We start from the raw sequence: 21,268 nt of genomic DNA, 5'->3' as shown, positions 1-21,268 counted from the left end.
CTCCCTCTCCCCCTCTTCCCCTCTTCCCTTCTCCCTCTCCCTCTGTGTGTGTTTATATATAGCAACTTAGCTTTAACTTGGTGAGGGGAAAACCTTTATGAAGCTGGAGGAGTCTAAATATCAACACCATCAGATGTTTGGGTGAACTTGGCTGTTTAATTAACAGTTAAAGCCAAAGGGAACACGTTTGTTTTTCACTACACTCTGCATTCCTCTGAACTTGCATCAACACACTGCAGTTGATAAATGCGTGTTTATGTCGGGCTGTGGATTCATACAGGCTGGAATTTAAATTCCACATAAGCTTAGCTGAGTGACCACAAGCGAGCCAGTTAGCCTCCCGGATATTTCATCTGTTGGTAAGGATAGGATTACAAGTCTATGTTGTATTGCAATGGGTTGTCAATGATAAAAACCAACTCTTACTAATGTAAGAAAAAAAAATTTGATGGTCAGAATGGAATCTAATAAGAGAATTAAAGAGAAGACTAGAGAACTAGGCTTGATAAAGGACAAGACCAGAGCGGGGGGGCCCAAGTAAGACAACAAATGAGTTTCTCTCTCTTGGGCAACTCAGCTCTGGAGTCAGTGGTCTAGGAGAAAGAACTCGATTGGCCAAACCCGAGTCATGTCACCTCATGGATGCTGGTGGGTGTTAGAGTCCCATCATGTTGGGCATAGTCAACAAAAGAGGGTATCAGAAAAAAAGTTACCACATAACTTTTAGCAGAATGACAGCTGGTTGGCTCCAAACCCAGCATCTGTCACCACACAGCCATGAGGACAATTGTTGATAGAGTATTGTAGAGTAGCTGGATTGGTGCCTAGAAGTGAATAGGTTTTTAATAAGTGGCAGAATTTTTTAAGAGAGTGTGTGCCTGCTGCTTTGAAAGGATTCTGCTGATGATACTCTTTCTTCTTAATTTTCCTAACATCAGAGACTTCCGTTATTTAATGATTTTCTGTTAATATTCTGTGTGTTAATTCTGTGTTGTTGTGCTGTTGATTGCTGTAGAGTCGAGCACAACTCATATTGACCCTGTGAACAAAAGACCTGAAGCCTTTGCATAACTATCATCGTTTATCAAAATTCATAGTTTCCAGAGGCATGTTGTTTAGGAAGTGGATGCCACTGCTGCTTTCAAACTTGTCTTAAACTGGAAGCTCCATCAAACACTGTTTGGGGTGTGTGTGTGTGTGTGTGTGTGTGTGTGTGTTTGCAGATCAAGTACATGAAATAAACTTCTTTTTTTAATTTTTCAGAAATCAAGTTCAAGTGTCCACATGCCAAGGTTGATTAAGTCTAATAGCACATCATTTCTATATCACTTCCCCTTTGGAATCATACACCGTGACCCCATCCTCGGCCTTAGCAGCCCAGCCCAATGGCCTTAAAACAGTATCGGCTACTTCTATTACTGGACTTTGTCAGCTGACCATGCTGGGGCCCCTTTTCCCTTAGCATCCTATGCAGAGTTTCCTGAGCAGAGATCACTGAATGCCTATCCTCCCAAGCGCACAGCCTTCCGCATCGAAGGTTCAGTCGCCTCCGAGGGCCCCATAATCAACAAGCACACTGGCCCCGCCCCGAAGTAATCGTGCAACCCTCCTTTTCTGTCCATAAAGATCTGTCTGATGTCAGACTCCTTTCCCATAAATTGTCTTATTTGAATACAATTTAGATGCCGCACAATCCACCCTTTTAAATTGTACAGTTCAATGATTTTCACCCTATTCACAAGTTGTATACTCATCCCCACAATTCATTTTGGAATGATGTCAGCCTGTGGATCATTCTTCTTTTACTCCCACTCCAGCATCCAACTTCGGACCTCCACTAACCTGCCTTCATGCCCATTCTGGCCATTTCATATCAATGGAACCAAACAGTACATGATTTCTGTGACTGGCTTCTTTCATGCAGCATCATGTTTTTAAGGCTCATCCAAATTGTAGCATTGTTGTTGGTGTGTGCCATCGAGTCAGAACCAACCCATAGTTGACCTACCAGTGGCTTTTCAGAGGCAGTTAATTGCATGGAAGGAGAGTGCCCATACTTTACTTCCCCCCCCACCCCGCCCCCACCCCACCCGGTGCAGCTGGTGGATTCAAACCTCATGCCTTTGCATTTGCAGTACAGTTTCTTACCACTAGGCCACCAGAGCTCCCATACTGTAGCTTGGATACGTTATTCCTTTTTACTGCTAAGCAATACTGTGTGTGTTTATATTTTATTTATTCTTTTAGCAATTTCTGCACACCTGAGTTCCTTCAGTTCTTGAAGCACTAAGCCTTCCTCAATTTCTTGCGAACTTCCCTTCTGGTGGCCCCAGATCAGGGATTACAAACTCATATGCCTGTCAGCTAAAAAAAAAAAGAAGGTGACGAGAGCTGTGGAAAATGAGAAGATGTACCCCTTCCAGAAACAGCTGCCCCTAAAGGCCTCAGCTTGCCATTGCCAGGTGGCCATCCAGATTCAGTATTACCAGATTTCAGGTTATTCTAGGAAAGCTGTAATTTGAATGTTTTATGTGAAAATGTCTCAACTTTTAAATGTTGGTAAATTAAGCCAAGCACTATGAGGGACTAACAAAGCACAATCGTGAGTGAGAGAAAATGTTGAATGAGATTCCTAAGTGGAGATCTCTGTCTGGGCAACAAGTAGTTAGCTAATCTTCAAGAGCCTATGAAGGAGGGAGCTCTTGTGGCCTACTGGCAAGAAGCTGCGCTGAAATCCCATAGGCTGACAGTTCGAATCCACCAGATTTTCTGCTGGAGAAGGATGGGCAGTCTCTTCCTGTGATAGTCAGATCTGACTCTATGGAACACAACAAGGAGAAGGGGGGAAAAAGAGCCTATGAAGGGTTAACTTTAGTGAGAGCTCACTTGATAATTGCTAGCCTGTCATTTGGCACCAGAGCCCTGATGGTTGTGGTATGTTACACACTGGGGCTGCTAACCAGAAAGTCCATGATTCAAATCCCCCAGCCTTATCTACTGTCCTTTACCAAGGGGACGAAGATGGGTGGCCTCCTCCATTAAGGTGTACAGCCTCAGAAACCAGAGGGCAACTGTGACTTGGAATTGATTCAGTGACCTTGACCCTGGCTTTCTGCTTTCTTATTTGGCCACGCAGAAGACTTGACTACCCATCCCTCTGGAGATAAAAAAGAGCCCAGGTTTGGTGGAGGAAATTCCTCTCATACTTTGGGTGAGGAGTCTGCTGTGTTAGGAAAAAAAAATTAAAAAAGCCAAACCCCACAGACCGTTGTCTACATTATTCGATGCTAAGTTGCCTTGCAAATTGCTCATGGCTTACTTCAGGACTGCTTAAGCCCGGCTAGTGTGACCTCGATTATGACTTTGACCTTAACCATGGATGAGAATTGCTGATTTTGTACAGAATGTGCCCAGAACCAACCAGGCAGATTTGTTGGCTTGGGGAAGAGGAAACAATGATTGTATGTTCTGTTCAGAGAGAACACCGTCAGAATGTAGGTTGGGAGGGTGGAAAGTACTGAGCTTTATGACAACAGTGACTGTTTGCTGAGTAAAGTAATCTGTCTGCCACTTTCCATTTGTTTTTGCAAGTGACAGTGGTGTAGGAGGTGGAGATGTTTGTTGTTTTATTAATTCTAAGCTCTTGTGTCTTAGTGGTAAAAAATTGTGCTGCTAACACAAAGGTATGTGGTTCTAACCCACCAGCTGCTACATGGGAGAAAGATGGGCAGTCTCTTCCCATGTGGTGTACTGTCTCTAAAAAGTCACTGGAGGGTCAGCTATGGGCCGATTCAGACTCAGTGACAACATTGTGGTTTTGATGAAAGTTTATATAGCAAATTAGATTCCTAGTTAACAATTGCTACATAATTTTCTTTAGTGATACTGGCTACATTTTTCACGGTGATTTGCATGAAAATTTACAAAGCAAATTAGTTTTTCATAGACATTTTGTTTCTCAACAATAAATTGTGATACCTACAAGGTAATTGTGTTTTTCCCAGCTTCCTCCTTGCAATTTCCATTCATTATTATTGATTCTTCTTGTAACCTCTGTCTGTAGTTGACAGTGTCTTGCATACTTCTCTGTATCTTCCCAGTCTTAGGGTGCTATACTGTTAGCATACTAGTTCATTCTCTTCTAGATACTGTGCTACCATTTACTGGCTTCCCTGTTTTCCTATCCTTTCATATTTGCTGTAACAGTTGGCCATTTGGTCTCATATAGATTTTTTTTTTTCAAGTGTGTACTACTCACTATATTTTATGAACCAATCTGTTATTTGGCTAAAAGGTGCCCTCAAGAGGAAGTCGATATTTTTATAGGGAAAGACATTAATAGACTAAAAAATTTATATGATGCTTAATAGTTGTAAAGAGGTTTTATATACACTATTTAATTTGATCCTTTGAAGATGAGCATTTTCTCCTAACTCGCTATGTTTTAGAGAGGATGTTGTTGAGATGTGGAGACCAGAAATGACTCGCTTAACGTCATCTAGCAAAAGGGCATGGAAGTTGAATTTTATCGTTACACTCCAAACCTTATGTCCATTCCACAAAAATAGACCTGCCTTTTAATGCATTCTAATTGGAGTGTATGTGAATAATATAGATTTTTTTAGACTTTTAACACCCTGTTTGAATACTAATATTACCTACTTAGAAACTGATGGCAGTAAATGACTGTTTCTCCAGTAATTTCTCTATTATTTGAGTATTCAAACAGTAGGTAAATTCACTGATGACTAATTGAGAACAGATGTCTACATTATCCCTTCTATACACTTATGTATCATGAGTAAAGCATTATACTTTAAAAAGATTGACAATGTTACTGTTACTTGTCAGGTGCCCTGGAGTCGACTACAATTTACAACACTATGAGCCACAGATCACAATCTTGCCCCAGTCACGCCATCCTCCCAATCTCCAGTCTGCTAGAGCTCATTACTCACTTCATCTCATGATTCCCTTTCACTGAGCTGCGAGTTTTCCAAGAATGATGTCTTTTCCAGAGGACGTGTGCCCACCAAAACATGCCCAAATTATGTGGAGGGGGGGAGGTTCTCCAGCCTGACCTCCGTGGAATAGCCTGATTACAGTTTCTCCAAGAGTGATTGGTTTGGTTTGGGGGCAGTGAGCACATCACTTTTGGGAGACGTTGTTAGTGGATGAGTCTCCACCGTCCTGTGGCCTTTTCTCCTTTCTTCACCTCGCTCCCATCTTCCTTTCTTCCCCCCTCACTTATTTCCTGTTGTAACTTTCTATTGTGACCCCTTTCACAGTAGTCAGCACTAGTACCTGCGCCCCATCTTGTTATTTTGGGGTCTTGGAAGTTGATGATAACCAAGGCCATTGGTAGGTGCAACTAATTGTTTTCAAGCAGCCTTGACTTTCTTCACTCTTTTTTATGTTCTAGAGGTGAAGAGACCAATGGCTGTAACTTAGAGGGCCACCCCCAAACCTTTAAGACCTTTAAGACTACTCACCAATGTATCAAGCATTGTCCTGGTGGTTTTGTTATGACCTTAATGTCCCCCAAGACTAAGATCCTGGGGTCTCATGACTAGTGACTCATTTCCTCAGGTTGAACCCAGGTTTTTATGATTCTGAGTTTTGGCCCACATTTGTTCTCCCACTGTGTCCAGATGCACTCTCTCATCATTCCTTTCAGAAAGGTCAGCATTGCTAGCCGACCGTTCTGGTCTCAGGAAGATTCATGGAAGTTGAGCTTCCTTCCCATGGTCCCTTAGTGCTCCAGACTAACTGTTTTCACACATCTTTGCATTTCTTCATCCTTCTTTGTTTTTAGTGGGTACAGATTAATAGTGGCACCTTTGTTGAAAACTGTATTAGCGTCTTATGATTGCTAGGAAAAAAATTCCATTAACTCGGTGCTTAAAACAATTAAAGTTTATTATCTTACCGCTCTGGAGATCAGACATTTACAGGCCGTCTGTCAGCAAGGCTGCATTGCTTCTAGAAACTTCAGGGGAGGATCTGGTCTCTTTTTTTAGCTGTGAGAGGCTGCCTGCAACCTTTACCATCTGATCCTTTCCAGGTATGGCTTCTGGTTCTTGTGTCCATGGTCACATCTACTACTTCTGGTTTGGGGTTTTTTTTTCCATTTGCTTGTTTTTATTTTTTACTTTCTTCTCTCCTTCTTACAGAAACTTGTGATTATTTTGTGCACAACTAGATAATCCAAGCTAATTTCTTTAGTTCAAATTCAAACTTTAATTCTCCTCTACCATGTAAACTAATGTATATACAGACTCTGGAATGAGAACATCAGCATCTTTGTGGGGGAAGGGTGTAGGAGGTGGTGGAATAGTCTTCATTCTGCCTACAAACACCTACTGTGTGCACCTTGTATACTGTTTGGTTATGTTTTACCAGTTAGATATAACTGTCACTGATAGGTGGAGATATGTTTGTCCTCATTTTTCCATTTGAATGGCATAAATCACTCATGTCCAATACCTGTTCAGATATGCAGAGATATAGAGCCTATGTTTTTGTAGCAGCAAAATTTACTCAAAGTTTGTAAGGGGTCGGGGGAAGTACTCAGCATTTGGGAACAACCCAAGTGTTCATCAACAAATCAATGGCTAGAGAAGCTGTGGTATATTCACACAATGGAATACTATGCCTCATTGAAAAACAAGGAACTCATGCAATAGTATACAAAATGGGTGACTCTAGAGGACATTATGCTGAGTGAAATATCACAAAATGAAATGTCACAAAAGGACAAGTACTGCATAGTGCCACTGTTGTAAAGCAGGACTGACATCAGGGTAAGGGGAAAACTTAAGGGGATAAATAATACATACTGCATTGAAACAGATGAGGGAGAGAACTGTTTAGCAGGAGTATATGTTTAGGTATTACTGTCGTGACAAGAGTCCAGAATGAAAGCTGCATAGTGGAGTGGACTGGTTGGGTAGGGGAGGTTGTATAACAATGAAAGAATCTTGGTTTGTTTGTTTTTTACCTATTAAAGAGAAAAGTGAACTGGTGAGGGGGGAGAGTGGGCAGGGAAGAAAAGTGTGCAACAATGAATGAATGGAAATCCAAAGTCTCTGTAAACTTTCACTAAAATGAAAAAAAAAGAAAAAGTACTCAGCCTCTGATACAAACCCCAGCATCAAAAGAAAGCCTTCCACTTGGGACAGTAGCAGCGGGTTGTTATCAGGCCCACCATGGTGTATCTCGAGTGGCTGTTCATTATTGAGTGTCGAAGCGATGTATTGACTTGTAATTATCCTTCCACGATGTTAACCAACACTTGTTGGAAAAGTTGGCCTGTGTTGGGTCACATGCACAAGTATAAGACATTGTAGATTTACCATCTTACAGAACACTTTGTAAAGTGAAAGAAAGCACTATTACCAACCATGCAGGACCAGCAGGCAGGAGTGAAAAGCATCCTGGGAGCATAGAACTTTATGCTGCTGTAAGATCTTCCTACATATTGAGTCTAGATGAATAATAACAGCCATAAATCTGGTGACTAAGAGAATGACTTGATATGACAAGAGTTGAGAGCACTGTAGTAGACTACATGTGATTTGACCTCATTTGATTCTTAAAACAATCTGTTATGGCAGGCATATGATTATTGTATCTCTGTTTTAGAGTTGAAGGAAATAAAGGTCAGCAGAGTAAATACTGAAGGTAAGGTAGCAAGGCGCTGAGGTAGGAACAGGTGTAGCTCAGAATATCACTACAACAAATGGTGTTTCCATTATATTCTGTTCAGTCACCTCCCAGGGAGAAAAGCAAAGTATCTTGTGAATGATCCAAGGTCTGTTTATTTCAAGAATGAAGTTACCCTTTGGAGCTATTTAGTATCTTTATTAAAGGAATGTCTGTGGTGTAAACAACCCAGGAACTCGAACAGATGCACTTTCTCTCTGTCTTTGCTTCAGGTCTGTCAGTTTGTCGTCTCTGTAAATGGGCTCAACGTGCTACACGTAGACTACAGGACGGTGAGCAATCTGATTCTGACGGGACCCCGGACAATTGTCATGGAAGTCATGGAGGAACTGGAATGCTGAGCCAACCGATCGACTCCCAGCCCTTCCGTGTCCTGTGGGGAACAAGGCCAGAACCCCCCAAAGCAGTGCCATAACAAGACGTCCATGCAGTGGATGGCTACGGACATACGAATCTCGTCTCCATGCACACACATCTTAATTCATCTTCTACATAATTCATCTTCTTGATTTGTGGAGGAACCGGGTATCATGTCTTAAACAATATTACGTCAATGAAGAATATGTCTGGGGAACATAGTAGAATTGCCTTACTAGGTTTCTATTTGTAGTTCTCATTCATTGGTTTTCATCTTAATTAATTTGCAGGCGCTGGTTGAAAACAACTTTGTTTTGTTATGTTAAAATCCTTTTCTTGGGAGTTGATCAGGTAGTTTTTACAAATAGAAAGTGTTTAGAGGACACCTAGCTACTAATTAGCATTTTGAAAAAAGCTTAAGAGCTTAAAAACCATCAGGAAAAAAAAGATTTTTTTTTTAAAAAAATCTTGCCTTTGATAGCAACTTTTATCTTGACATGTATTTCCAAATATGACTTACCTTTAAAAAAACCAAGCTAAACAAAAAATTCTTCTGCCATCATTGGGAAGTGGTTGGGGGGCGGAGGACGCTCCCAGTTATCTCTTTCTGAGCCATTTGTTTTATGAACCAGCCACAGCAGCTTTGTAGAATTACTCCTGAATGTGTTGAATGTCAAAATAGAGAAGTTTGTGTACATTACAGCTCAAAATATCAAGCCTTCTAGCTCAGTTTCACTTGAAGATACCCCTCTCTCTCTTTTTTTTTAAGTGAAGTTGTTCTAGATCTTGGCACTTGTAGGATAAATCTTGAAGCTACGATTGCCTTCTTGGCCTAAATTTCTGCGAGCTTTCTCGTGTAACATGTTCTAACAACATGACATGCTGCTTATTTGGGGAAGATTCTTTTTCACCAAAATCACCAGATTGTGGTGTGACTTTTTAGCTCATTTGTGTGTATATATATGTGTGTGCATGTTATGTGCTTTTGGAGTGGGTTTTTTTGGTTTTTGGGTTTTTTTTTCCCTCTCTCTGTCTGGGAAAGAGTGAGTTTTGGGGCTTGGTGAATAGAAGAAATTCCTCAAAGTGCCAAATTAGGGGGTCAGAATGCTGGGTTCTTTTTCATTTCATATAATGAATTCTGAGCAACCAGGTTACTTTCTTATCACACATTTACAAATAAAATCAATATTGGACCTCACGTGTTTCTTTGTGGTTGGTTTTCATAGTGCATTAGAGCAATTCGTGGGACGGGCACACCACTCTGAAGATGTGATACCTTTTACACACACGCTGTGAGGTGTGTTGCCTTAGTCAGAGGGTAGGACTGTGAAGTAATGGCTGATGAATGTCCACCATTAATACTCTTCACCTATGTTGGAGAAATGTTATCATCTCAATGAATGCGTGCATTTCAGCTTGGTGCTGGGCCCTCTGCAATGGCTTTTAACAGCCAATTCTTTCCTTTGATTCTCATCACAACCCTATAAGGTTGGTATTATCATCTTCTTCTTTTTTTTTTTTTTAGATGTAAAAACTAATTCCAGCACAGGCCCATTTAAAGCTAAAACCTTTTGTGTTCCCTCCCGGACCCAGAGCCACCACCACTAATTAGGAAGCCTGTGAGGTCAGTGCTGTCATTATCTCTGACTCATAAAGATGTTAGTCATGTGCCCAAAGCACATGTGTGTGCGGCTAGTAAGTTGGAGACCTTCCCACTCTGCTTTAATAATACTTTCTAGAACATCTTTAACTGATGAGTCTTAACTGCTTTCTGCCCCCAGGTATTCATTCATTTACAAAGGAAGGAGGAGTTCCTTTCGGGAAGTGGCATCATACCTGTGGTTGCTACTTTTTTAAAAAAAGACATCTTAATGTCTATTAGTTGTTGAACTTGAAGCTCAACATTAAGAAGACAAAGGTTCTCACCACTGGGCCAGTTAGTAGAGCCATGATAGACGGAGAAGAGATTGAGGTTGTTAACAATTTCAGCTTCTTTGGGTCCACAATCAACACACTTGGTACCAACAGTCAGGAAATAAGAAGAGGAATTGCACTAGGAAATCTACAATCAGGGACTTCTCCGCAGGGTTAAAGAGTAATGATGTCAGTCCAGGAACTAAGGTGTGCCTGATCCAGGCTTCACAGTTGCTTGCTAAGCATCAGAGAGCTGGACAATGACTAGGGATGACAGAAGGAGAATTGATGCCTTTGAGCTGTGGTGCCGGAGAAGAGTACTGAATATACATGGACTGTCAGGAGAGCAAACAGGTTCCTTGGAGAGTGTAAACCCAGGCTGCTCCTTGGAGGCAAGGATTCTGAAGCTTCATCTGACATATTTTGGGCATAGTGCAAGGAGGTACCAGTCCTTGGAGAGGGACATTATGCTTGGGAGGGTGGAGGGACAGAACAGGAGAGGAAGACCCTGGATGAGATGGATTGACTCAGTAATGTGGGTCATGGAGATAGCTGTGTTGGAGTTGGTGAGACTGGCTCAGGACAGGGCAGGGGTCAGAGCTTTTGTACATAAGGTCACTATAAGTCATAGGCAACTTGATGGCATATGACTATAACAGCAATGTCTATTAGAGGGAGCTCTGGTGGCCTAGTGGCAAGAAGGTAAGGTGCAATCCCAAAGGCAGGTGGTTCAAATTCACCAGCTGCTCCAAGGGTGAAGGATGGACAGTCTTCTCCCATGCAATTTCCTGCCTCTGAAAACCCACCAGTGGGTCAACTAGGATTCAATTCGGGCTCAGCAACAATATCTATTATTGATACATATTGGTGGCCAGTGGTAAGGAGCTTGCTGCAATCCCAAGGCATAAGGTTCAAATCCACCAGCTGCCTCATAGGAGGATGAGCAGATCGTCTGTATGCTGTACTGCCTCTGAAACCCGCTGGATGGTCAGCCAGGAGTTGGTTCGGACTCAACGGCGCACAACCACAAAAGTCTATTAAGGGAGCTCTGAGGGCCTAGTGGGTAAGGATTTGTTCCCCTAACCCAAAGCCCAATGTTCAAATCCACCTTGGGATTTGAACCAGCTGCTTCTCAAGAGAAAAATGGGCAGTCTGCTGTGTGATTTACTGCCTTTGAGAAAACCCTCCGGAGCATCCCCTGTGAGTCATTTCTCACTCACATAACATTTAATGTCTATTAAAGGACCCCTGGTGGTACAAAGGGTTGCATGTTGCACTGTTAACCAAAAAGAGACAGTTCAGATCCACTAGCTGTACTTAGCTATACTGTGCAAGAGAATGTAAGGTTGAAACCCATGGTGTTCCATTTTGCTCACCTTCTGAGGCTAGCCAACTACACCTCTGTGTTCCAGGAAATAGTAAATCATCTGATCAATGTTTAGCCCTAAACATGGTTGTGTGATCGACCCATACCAGGAGAGAGTTGACTGTTAAAACAGGGGCTGGAAATGGTTCTAGGCCCTTGAAACTGCTGCGACTACCCCCCACTCAAGCCCACTTGAGCCTCAGCCCCCTTTGGCCAAAGCGCACGTGATTAAATAAAGTGTATTTGCTATACACAAGGCTAGTGCTGTTCTGGATTTTGCAGGAAGTTTGGACCTTGGAAAGTGAGATACTCAGCTCCCGTAGTAACCGTTTACAGCTTCAGAAACCTGGTGGCAAGGAATCGGGCATCAGAATCAACTCAATTGCAATGATTTGATTTCGATTAGGGTCCTATCTAGGAAGGAATACCTGGGTAGTCCTAGCTAACGTGTGGCTGCTAACCAAAGGGAGGGAGTTCAGATCCACCCAGAGGCATCTTGGAAGAAAGATCTGATACCTACTCCCCAAACCTCAGCCACTGTAAACAGTGCAGAGAGCACAGTTCTACTCTAACATGCCTGGGATCTCCCTGAATTGGCATCTGTTTAATGGCAACCTGGTTGATGTTGGTCTGGATAATGTTCATTTTCTTAGACTCTGACATACAATCATCCTAAGTACAAGAAAACCTTCTCTCTGTTTCATACAAACTCTTGCCCTGTGTGTGTGTGAATCAGAGGGTTTCTTTGATGTTTTCTATCAAAGGAGTACAAAATTAGACACCATTTCCTTCTTTGACTCTCATCCTCCTCAGTTTAAAGTCCAAATGCCATAGACTAGTACTAAGGCCTTAACTACCCTTCCCACTCATACTGTAATTATTGTAAATGCTTCCAGTCTTTTAGGGGGCCCATCTCACTCCCTCTGATCTTTGCCTCTCTGGAATATTCCTTCCCCCTCTTTTCCTAGAAAATTCATCTTCTTATCTCCCCTTATATATTATCTCCTTTTTGGAAGCTCTGTCACCTCTCCACCTCTGAGAAAATGCCTCTTCTCTGTGTTCCCATGGACTCTTGGGCCCTCTCTATTGTAATACTGCTGAATTTGCTTTGAAATTGCCACATAACCTGTCTGCCTTGCCAGCTATTAACAGCTTCAGAAAAAGAGCTTAAGGGTTTCTTCTTGACCTAGCACAGTTGCAGGCAGCATGCCAGATACCCATCACTGTCTAATAAACTACCCCCTACATGTGGCTTTTCACCTTTTTCTACTCATGATTCTGTGGGTTGGCTGTTGGGCAGACTCCCACTTCCATGCAGTGATGGTTGGGTTTACGTAGACACTTGCTGTCAGCTGGTTAGTTGACTGGGGGTTGCTGTTGGCCCAGGGGCCTCACTGTGACTCTAGGTGACCTTTCTTCATACCTCAAGCTTCCTCATTATATGAGGAAATCACAGGTCAAAGAGGTCAAGAGCAAAAGTTAGAAGACCTTCATGGTCTTGTTTGGAAGTCATAGAGTGTCGCTTTGTTGACATTTTTTTAAGCAACACAAATCTCTACTGTACATAAAAACAAATAGGTCTGTCTTAGAGAGGGTGAAACCAAGTTTCTCCTTGGAGGCTAGGATTTTGAAGCTCTTTCTCACTTACTTTAGGCACATGGCCCGGAGACACTCGTTCTTGGAGAAGGACATCATGCTTGGAAGGGTGGATGGACAGCACAGGAGAGGAAGACCCCAAATGAGATGGATTGATACTGTGACTAAGGCAATGGGGTTGGTGTGTCAGAGTTAGTGAGACTGGCTCAGGACAGGGCAGGGTTCCGAGCTGCTGTGCATAGGGTCTCTGGGGTCACAGGCAATGTGACAGCACATAACAACAACAACACAAATCTCAAAGCTGAAACCAGAATCAAGAAGTAAAGAAATAGATTCCATGTTTGTTTTTTTTTCTTTTTAATTTTTTTTTATTATTCATTCCAATGAGAATTTACAGAGACTTTGGATTTCCATTCATTCATTGTTGCACAGATTCCATGTTTTGATGGGGGGGAAAGGATCTGGTTGCATAATCCAAAGCTGCTTACCAAAAAAGTGAGCCAATCCTCCGGAGGCTCAGTCAGAGAAAGGTAAGTAGTCACTTTCCATTAAGATTTGCAGCCTCAGAAACCAATGGAAGGTTGTTAAGAATTGGAATCCCCTCCATAGCAATGGACTTGGAGTTTCTTGTTACTCTGTTCAGACAATAGCTTCTTGGTCTAGGTATAAGTTTCTCATGCTGTTGTTGTTGATTGCCTTTGAGTCGAGCATAACTCATAGCGACCCTATGAACGAAAGGCCTGCAGCCCCTCTACAACTATTGACATGTATCAAAGTTCATAGAGTTTCCTGAGACATTGTTTAGGAAGTGGATACTACTCCTGCTTCCAAGTTTCTCACGAGCACAGTCAAATGCCCTGGAATTTTAATTCTTCACAATTTGAGCTGTAATTTGTCGTGACTCACACAGTCAAATGACTTTGTTTTGTCAGTAAAACACAGATATCCTTCTGGTATTCTCTGCTTTCAGCCAAGATCCATCTGACATCAGCAATGATATTCTCTTCTAAATACAGCTTGGCAGTTCTCTGTAGATGTATTGCTCTAGCCCTTTTAAAAATAATCTAAAGCAATATTTTGCTTGCATATGGTAGTAATGATATTACTTTATAATCTCCATATTCTGTTGTGGTGGTGGTTTTTTAGAATGAGAACAAATAGAGATCTCTTCAATCAGTTAGTTGATGAAATAGTTGTCTTTTGGATTTCTTGGCAAAGCCCAGGGAGCATGGCCAAGGCTGCACCTGTTTGTTGGAAGATGCTAATTTGTATCCCATCAATTCCTGGGGACTTATTTTTGCCAGTGCTTTCAGTGCAACTTGAACTTCTTCATTCATTACCATTGGTTCTTGATCAGATGCTACTTCCTAAAATGGTTCCATGTCCTAATCTTTTTTGGAAGAGTGACTCTATTTCTTTCATATTATTTTTATGCTTTCTGCATCATTCATGATTTTGCCTGTAGCATCCTTCATTATTGCAACTCTAGGCTTGAATTTGTTTTCCAGTTCTTTCAGTTTGAGACATGCCAGGTGAGTTCTTCCCTTTATATTTTCTGACTTCAGCTCTCAATTCAGAAGTGGTTGTTGTTATGTGTTGTTAAGTTGCCTGCGACTCATAGCTACCCTAAGCACAATAGCCCTGAAACCTTCTCTATCCTGTGCCAACTTGACTGTCTCTGACAAACCTACCCTCATTACCCCAGTCACTGAATCCATCTTATTGATGGTCTTCCTCTCTTTCTCTGTCCCTCCATCGTCCCAAGCATGATGTCCCTCTTCAAGGACTGATACCTCCTTGCAACATTCCCAAAGTATGTTAGGCAAAGCCTCAGAGTTCTTGTGGAGCGGCCTGGTTTCACCCTTTCTAGTACCTACCTGTTTGTTCTCCTGGCAGTCAATGGATATTCAATACTCTTCTCCAGCACCACAGCTCAAAGGCATTAATTTTAATTCAGTGGGAGTGAGACTTAAAAAGTCATGATGGTTCTGTGGCTTGATTACTTTTCTTTTGTTGACCTCCAGAGCATGGATTCTGGATGTCTGCAGACCAGGTTCAAACTCGAGCTCCACCACTTAGGAGCAGAACCACATACTGAAGCTCTCCAGACCTTGGGGTTCTTATCTGTCAAATAAGAACAAAGACACTTACCCTATTTGACTGCTTTAAAGAGAAATTGAAACCACACATACATGAAATATATTTCACTATGCTTGACCAATAATAAGTGCTGTGGATTAAATTGTACGCTTCTAAAAGCTATGTTCAAGTCCAAACCACTCTGCCTATGGATTTGACTTTCAGACCTGAAATCTTTCTTTAGACAGTTAATAAAGCTAGGCTGAAGCAGTGTGGGTTCTAATCCCATGTGTGTGGTGTTTTATAAAAGGAGAGAACAGAGGCCCGAGGAACATCATATAGAAGAAGACGGCATATGAAGTGCTATTTGCAGGTCAAGGAACACCAGGAAATACCTGGAGCTGCCAGAAGGATCACGTCCCTCGTGTGAACATAGATGTGCGGTCTTCCTGACACCCTAAGTTTACCCACTTAACCTCCAGAACTGTGAGATTATATATTAATATACTTCTGTTCTTTACAACCATCTAGGTTGTGATATTTTTGTTACAGCAGCTCTAGAAAACAAAGAAAGTAAACTTCCTAATCAGGGTGCTCTGGTGGCCTATTGAGTAGGGAGTTGTGCTGCCAGTCCAGAAGAGTGAGGTTCGAATCCACCAGCTGCGCCCTGGAGGAAAGGTAAAAAAAAAAAAAAAATCAAACCTCCTGTGTGATATACAGCCTCTGAAAGCTGTAAGGCTCGGCTATGAGCTGGTTCTGACTTGATGGCAAAGAGTTTTCTGGAGACTATAACAGTCAAAAGTGCATTTAAAACCCACTGAGGAGAAGATAAATTATTTTCTCCCAAATTCACACCACTCCAGAGCTGGGACTATAAGTCACATTTTTGGTGATAAAGATATGTATGCATAGATAGAGTGATCTTATGTATTGGGTGTGGGGTTTTTAAGATGATGATAATTAGCATAAAATGGTAAGAATGACAATATTATTGTTGTCGTATACCCTGGAGTTAGAACTGACCCATAGCTGACCCTCCAGCGGGTTTTCAGAGGCAGTTAATCTCTGTGGAGTAGATTACCCAACCTTCTCCCACAGAGCATCTGGTGGCCTCGAACCATGTGCCTTCAGGATTGCAGCGCAGCTTCTTGCCGTTAGGCCACCAGTGCTCTTTAATAATGATAATAGTGGTGCTGGAGAAGAGTATTGAATGTACCATGGACTGCCAAGAAAACAAACAGATTCATCGTAGAGAGGATTAAACCAGGCTGCTCCTTGGAGGCAAGGATTCTGGGGCTTCGCCTGACATACTTTGGACATTGCTGTAAGGAGAGACAGGTCTTTAGAGAGGGACATCATGCTGGGTAGAGTAGAGGGACAGCGCAGGAGGGGAAGACCCTCTATGAGGTGGATTGATTCAGTGACTGGGGTAATCGGGATGGGTGTGTCAGAGGCAATGAGATTGGCACAGGATAGAGCAGGGTTTAGGGCTGTTGTACATAGGGTCGCTATGAGTCGCAAACGACTCGACAGCACATAATAACAACAACAACAACAGTGATAGGTATAAATTTTCATGTTCTTGGCACATAAATATGTATGTATAAGAGATTCTTTTCCTAAGTTTACCTTAATGGAGATTCCATTGCATCTGCTTTTGGGGGGCCACTTCCCAAGTGTAGAGGTCTAGAAGATTCTAGAATCATGTGAACAAGACCGCCTGGCTGTCCTATTAGCATAACATTTCTGCTGTCAACAGAGTGCAGACAGAGGCTGCCTCGGGACAAGTGTTTTCAGTGAAATAAAGCAATGCTTTGTCAAGTGTTTGGCTCAAGTGTCTCATTTACATGATTCTAGGGGAGGGACAACCTTCCCCCACCCCCGTTCATGTGTCTTTCTACCCCTGTGATTTTTTTTCTTTTCTCTTTGCTCCCTATTACTCTGTCACATATTTTAAATGCCCCTTGCTCCCTTCGGGTTAAATATTAAACACATTTTTCTATGACGTCTGAAATACCAGGGTTCACTGAGATGGACTCGTTAGACCACATTTATGAAGGTGGCACCTCCAGAGGGCCAGTTGGAACGGATTAGACAATGAGGAGAGTAAAGAGCGGACCCTTGTCTTGTTAGATTGACTTTAAAGAGGTACATGTGTCACCTGGGGTGAGCCCACATTTAAAATATCTAGACATTTCTGTCTCTGTCAGTGGTGCAGAAGCAGAATACTTCCTCATACTCTTCAACAGTGGAAACCAATGGGCCACGTGACATGGGAATATTAAGACCTGTCAAGTTATTAAGCAAAAAGGCTCTTAAGTCTGGAATTTAACAACAGGAGGGCGACAGATACAAAGAGCTCTAGGAAAGCTAGGAAACCAGTTAGTGTCTTGACAGTGAACCAGTTTTCCCACTTTTCTTTTATTTAGCTCTATGGATTGAAGTGTCCCCCTCAAAAGTATGTATCCACTAGGCCAATATCGTGGAATTATCAACGGATTTAATTATCCTTTGTGTTGTAAATCCTAACCTCTATGATGTTTACGAGGCAGAGTACAATCTATAAAATTAGGTTATCTCTGGACTCAAACATTTTTGTGATACAAAAGAGATTAAACAAGCATGCTGAGATTACAGGGACCTGAAGACCACCAACAAAGAAGAACTAAGAATAGAGCACATCCTTTGGACTCAGGGTCCCTACGCTGGGAACCTCTTAGACCCAGGGAATGATTAATACCAAGAACCCAGAGATCTCCTGGGGACATCATGCCTGCAGATCCTGAAAGACAAGATGTTCCCTGTAGAGCCAACCAAGAGAAAGCTCCCGTTAGAGCTAGGGCCCTGAATTTAGACTTTAGAACCATAGTTTAGGAGACTGAAGTCTTAGACTGCTGGTCCCAGAGGAAATACCCTTGTTACCAACAAGTCAGGAAAGCAGATGTATAGCACTGGGAAAGGCCTGTTGTCAGGGAACTCTCCAGAGGTCCAAAGAACAATGATGCCACTTTCAAGACTAAGCAGCCCCTGATTCAAATCATAGTCTTTCCCATCATCAGCTCTATATCTGGGAGTTGGACAGTGAATAAAGATGACAAAAGGATCAATGTGTGTGACTTACGATGCTGAAGAAGAGTATTGAGTATCTCATGGACAGCCGTGAAACAAACAAAAAGAACCCAAAAAAGAACAAACAGGTATGTCTTAGAGAGAGTGCACACAATCCTCTTTGAAGGCAAACATGACAAAGCTTTGTCTGACGTACTCAGGGCATGTGTTTAGGAGAGGCTGTTCCTTAGGAAGGGACATCATGCTTGGAAAGGTAGAACAACAACAAAAGAAAGGAAAACCCTCACCAGGATGGATTGATACAGTAACAGCAGCAATAGACTCAAGTGTGTCAGGCCTGGTAAGGATGGTACAGGACAGGTCAGGATTCAGACTTCTTCATGAGGTCACTAAACGTTGTATTGGTCTTGACCACACCTGACAGCAACAATTAACTGTGAGAGAATCCGCTGCTGTTTGTTAAGGTCCCTCCCGGTTGTTTCTGTTGTTGACAGCACGAGATAACCAGGACATCTGAGCTGAGAGCTGAAACTGTGCCTGGTGCTTTCAACGTCAGGAATGGATGGGGGACGGGAGGCTAGATCCTACCTCATGCAGTGTGTGTAATGCTTTCCGATTTTGAGCACAGAAAAATCATCACTCATTTCTTCCCCGCTTTCCTTCTTGCTTAGAAGAGCTGGCTTGCTGATACTCAGTTCACATGGACTCCAAGTTTTTTATTCTAAATCTGTAAAAGACATCAAGAACTTGCTTTTTCATCTGAATCTGTTAGAAACTTTAGAAGCTTGCAGGTTAAGTTAGTCATTTTACAGATGAAGAAACATTAAACAACTGAAGAAAAATTATTAAAATAGCGAAATTTCATGCTTAGCATTTCTCAAGCTGAAAGAGCTAAAAAAGAAATCCAAGCCTTAAGTCACAATACTGAAGGATTCTATGAACAAAATAGAGAATGATGCAAGTAGTATCAGAAGAAGATGGAAGAAATACAGTCTCTGTACCGAAAGGAACTGGTCCACACCAAACCATCTCAGGAAGCAGTGTATGATCAGGAACCAATGGTGATGGAGGAATAAATTCAAGCCGAAACACAGGAGATTGCCCTTCCTTCTCCCACAGAGCACTTGGTGGCCTTGAACTGTATGCCTTAGGGATTGTAGCACAGCTTCTGGCCAGTAGGCCACCAGAGCTCCCAGACTGAGGGCACCAGCAAAATATAAGGTCTCAGGAATTGAAGGAATACCAGTTGAGGTATTTCAACAAACAGATGCAACCCTGGACATGTGCAATTGTCTATTCAATGAAAAGAAATACTTGTACCCATTTGTAGGGGGTGGGGCAGGTGTTTCAAGTGATTGCAGAAATGTTTTTAACAATATCAATATCACACTAAAAGTAAAATCTTGCTAAAGATTATTAAAAACTGCTGGAGCAGTAGAAAAATGCTAGAAATCCAAGCTGGGCTCAAAAGAGGCCACCTGACAAGGGATGTCATTGCTGATGTCAGAAGACTTTGGACTGAAAGCAGAGAATACAATTCTAGAAATTGTGCTCATGTGGAACCTGTACATAGACCAAGAAGTGGTTGTTCAAACATAACAAGGGGATACTGCATTGTTTAAAACCCAGAAAGGTGTGTGTCCTGTTTGTATCTTTTCACCATATATATTCAACATGCATTCTGAGCAAATCTGTTAACTGAACTATGTGAAGAAAAACACTCTTAGCATTTCTCAAGATGAAAGCATTGAAAACCAAATTCAAGCCACCAGTTGCAATACTGAAGGATTCTTTGGGCAAGATCTTAATGATGCAGCAGGAATCAAAGAAGATGGAAGGAATAGACAAAAATAATTGGCTAACAGGGAACAATTTCAGAAAGTGCTAAGAAGGTGCTGCTAAGAAGGTGCACTGCAATCCTAGAGGCACGTGGTTCGAATCCACCAGCTGCTCCATGAGAGGAGGAGGGGCAGTCTCCTCCAGTGCCTCTGAAAACCCACTGGAGGGCCAGCTTGGGCCGGTTCTGACTCGAAAGCAGGCACAAAAAAAAAACCCCAACCACCACCATATCATCAAAACCCAATGGTAACAAAGGAAGACGTTCAAGTTGCACTGAAGGCATTGGCAAAAATAAATCCGCAGGAAATGATGGAATTGACATGTCTCAACAAGTAGATTTGGAAGCAGGAGTGACATCCACTTCCTAAATAACATGTCTCTGGAAACTCTATGAACTTTGATAAATGTTGTTAGTTGTAGAGGGCCTTCAGGCCTTTTGTTCATCGGGTCACTATGAGCTGTGCTTTCTTTGAAGGTAATCAACAAGTAGATGCAGACCCAGGTGCTCACTAGTCTATGCCAACAAATTTAGAAGACTTTATGTGCTTTGTATGCATAACTAAGTGTTGTATTTAAACCATATCCAGGGTCTCTTGCATGTACACTCTTTCTAATGCATTTCATAATTCCATTGATTGCATCTGAACTTGAATCTTTCACCTCTCCTCCAGCTGCTAGCATGCAAACCATCTGGATCATGTGGCCAGGGCTTTTTGGTGTAGTTGGCTCTTGTTTGCACAGATGCTTGGACTTTTGCACATGTGCGTGCACATGCACGCGTGCGTGCACGCACACACACTCTCACACACTCACACACACTCATTTGAAGGAGAGAAAGAGCTTTCATCGTCACAGAGTGTGAGAGTGGCTGCTTACCTGTCACTGCCGACAGACTCTTCATGTGTGGCTCTGCTGTGCTTTGTTCACATAAAGTCAAGGTCAAGAAGAGTGTGTTGGCGATCTTCACTTAGAAATGAAATGACTGTACTGTCATTTCATCTCCAAAGGCTATTTCAAAGCCTCGCTGAGTTGCTGATGGCAGAGGTTTATCAGGAGTTTTCACAGCCCAAATCTGATTAGTCTCCAGAACAATAAAGAGCCAGATGGCCATGCATATTGATGGTTGGTTAACACAGTCCATGTATTTGTTGAAGGCTCCCCGCTGTGGAAAGGGGGAGGGAAAACACACATCACCCCCTGTGCATGGTTAAGGATCATCTGAAGTGCCCTTTCCTCGCTGCTTAGAAATGGCCTCTGTTTGCATGAGCTACATTTTGGATGACTTTGGATGATGTAAACCTCTTACTATGAGAATAACAGAGT

General features: G+C 42.3%; 1 protein-coding gene across 1 annotated transcript in view; it reads left to right on the top strand.

Annotated features, from left to right (window-relative positions):
* The window catches only part of DEPTOR (DEP domain containing MTOR-interacting protein), a 165,704-nt gene extending 157,638 nt beyond the window's left edge, over window positions 1–8,066 (top strand). Inside the window, exon 10 of the mRNA XM_006879319.1 lies at window positions 7,938–8,066. Coding sequence (XP_006879381.1) covers window positions 7,938–8,066 — 129 coding nt within the window. The remainder of the gene's footprint in view (window positions 1–7,937) is intronic.
* The last annotated feature ends 13,202 nt before the right edge of the window (window positions 8,067–21,268 follow it).

The sequence above is a fragment of the Elephantulus edwardii genome, unplaced genomic scaffold, assembly GCF_000299155.1.
Source record: "Elephantulus edwardii isolate Elephantulus edwardi_28Jun2011 unplaced genomic scaffold, EleEdw1.0 scaffold00003, whole genome shotgun sequence".
Taxonomy (NCBI): domain Eukaryota; kingdom Metazoa; phylum Chordata; class Mammalia; order Macroscelidea; family Macroscelididae; genus Elephantulus; species Elephantulus edwardii.
The sequence above is the reverse complement of the archived record's forward strand: the minus strand, read 5'-3'. Positions and strand labels throughout refer to the sequence as shown.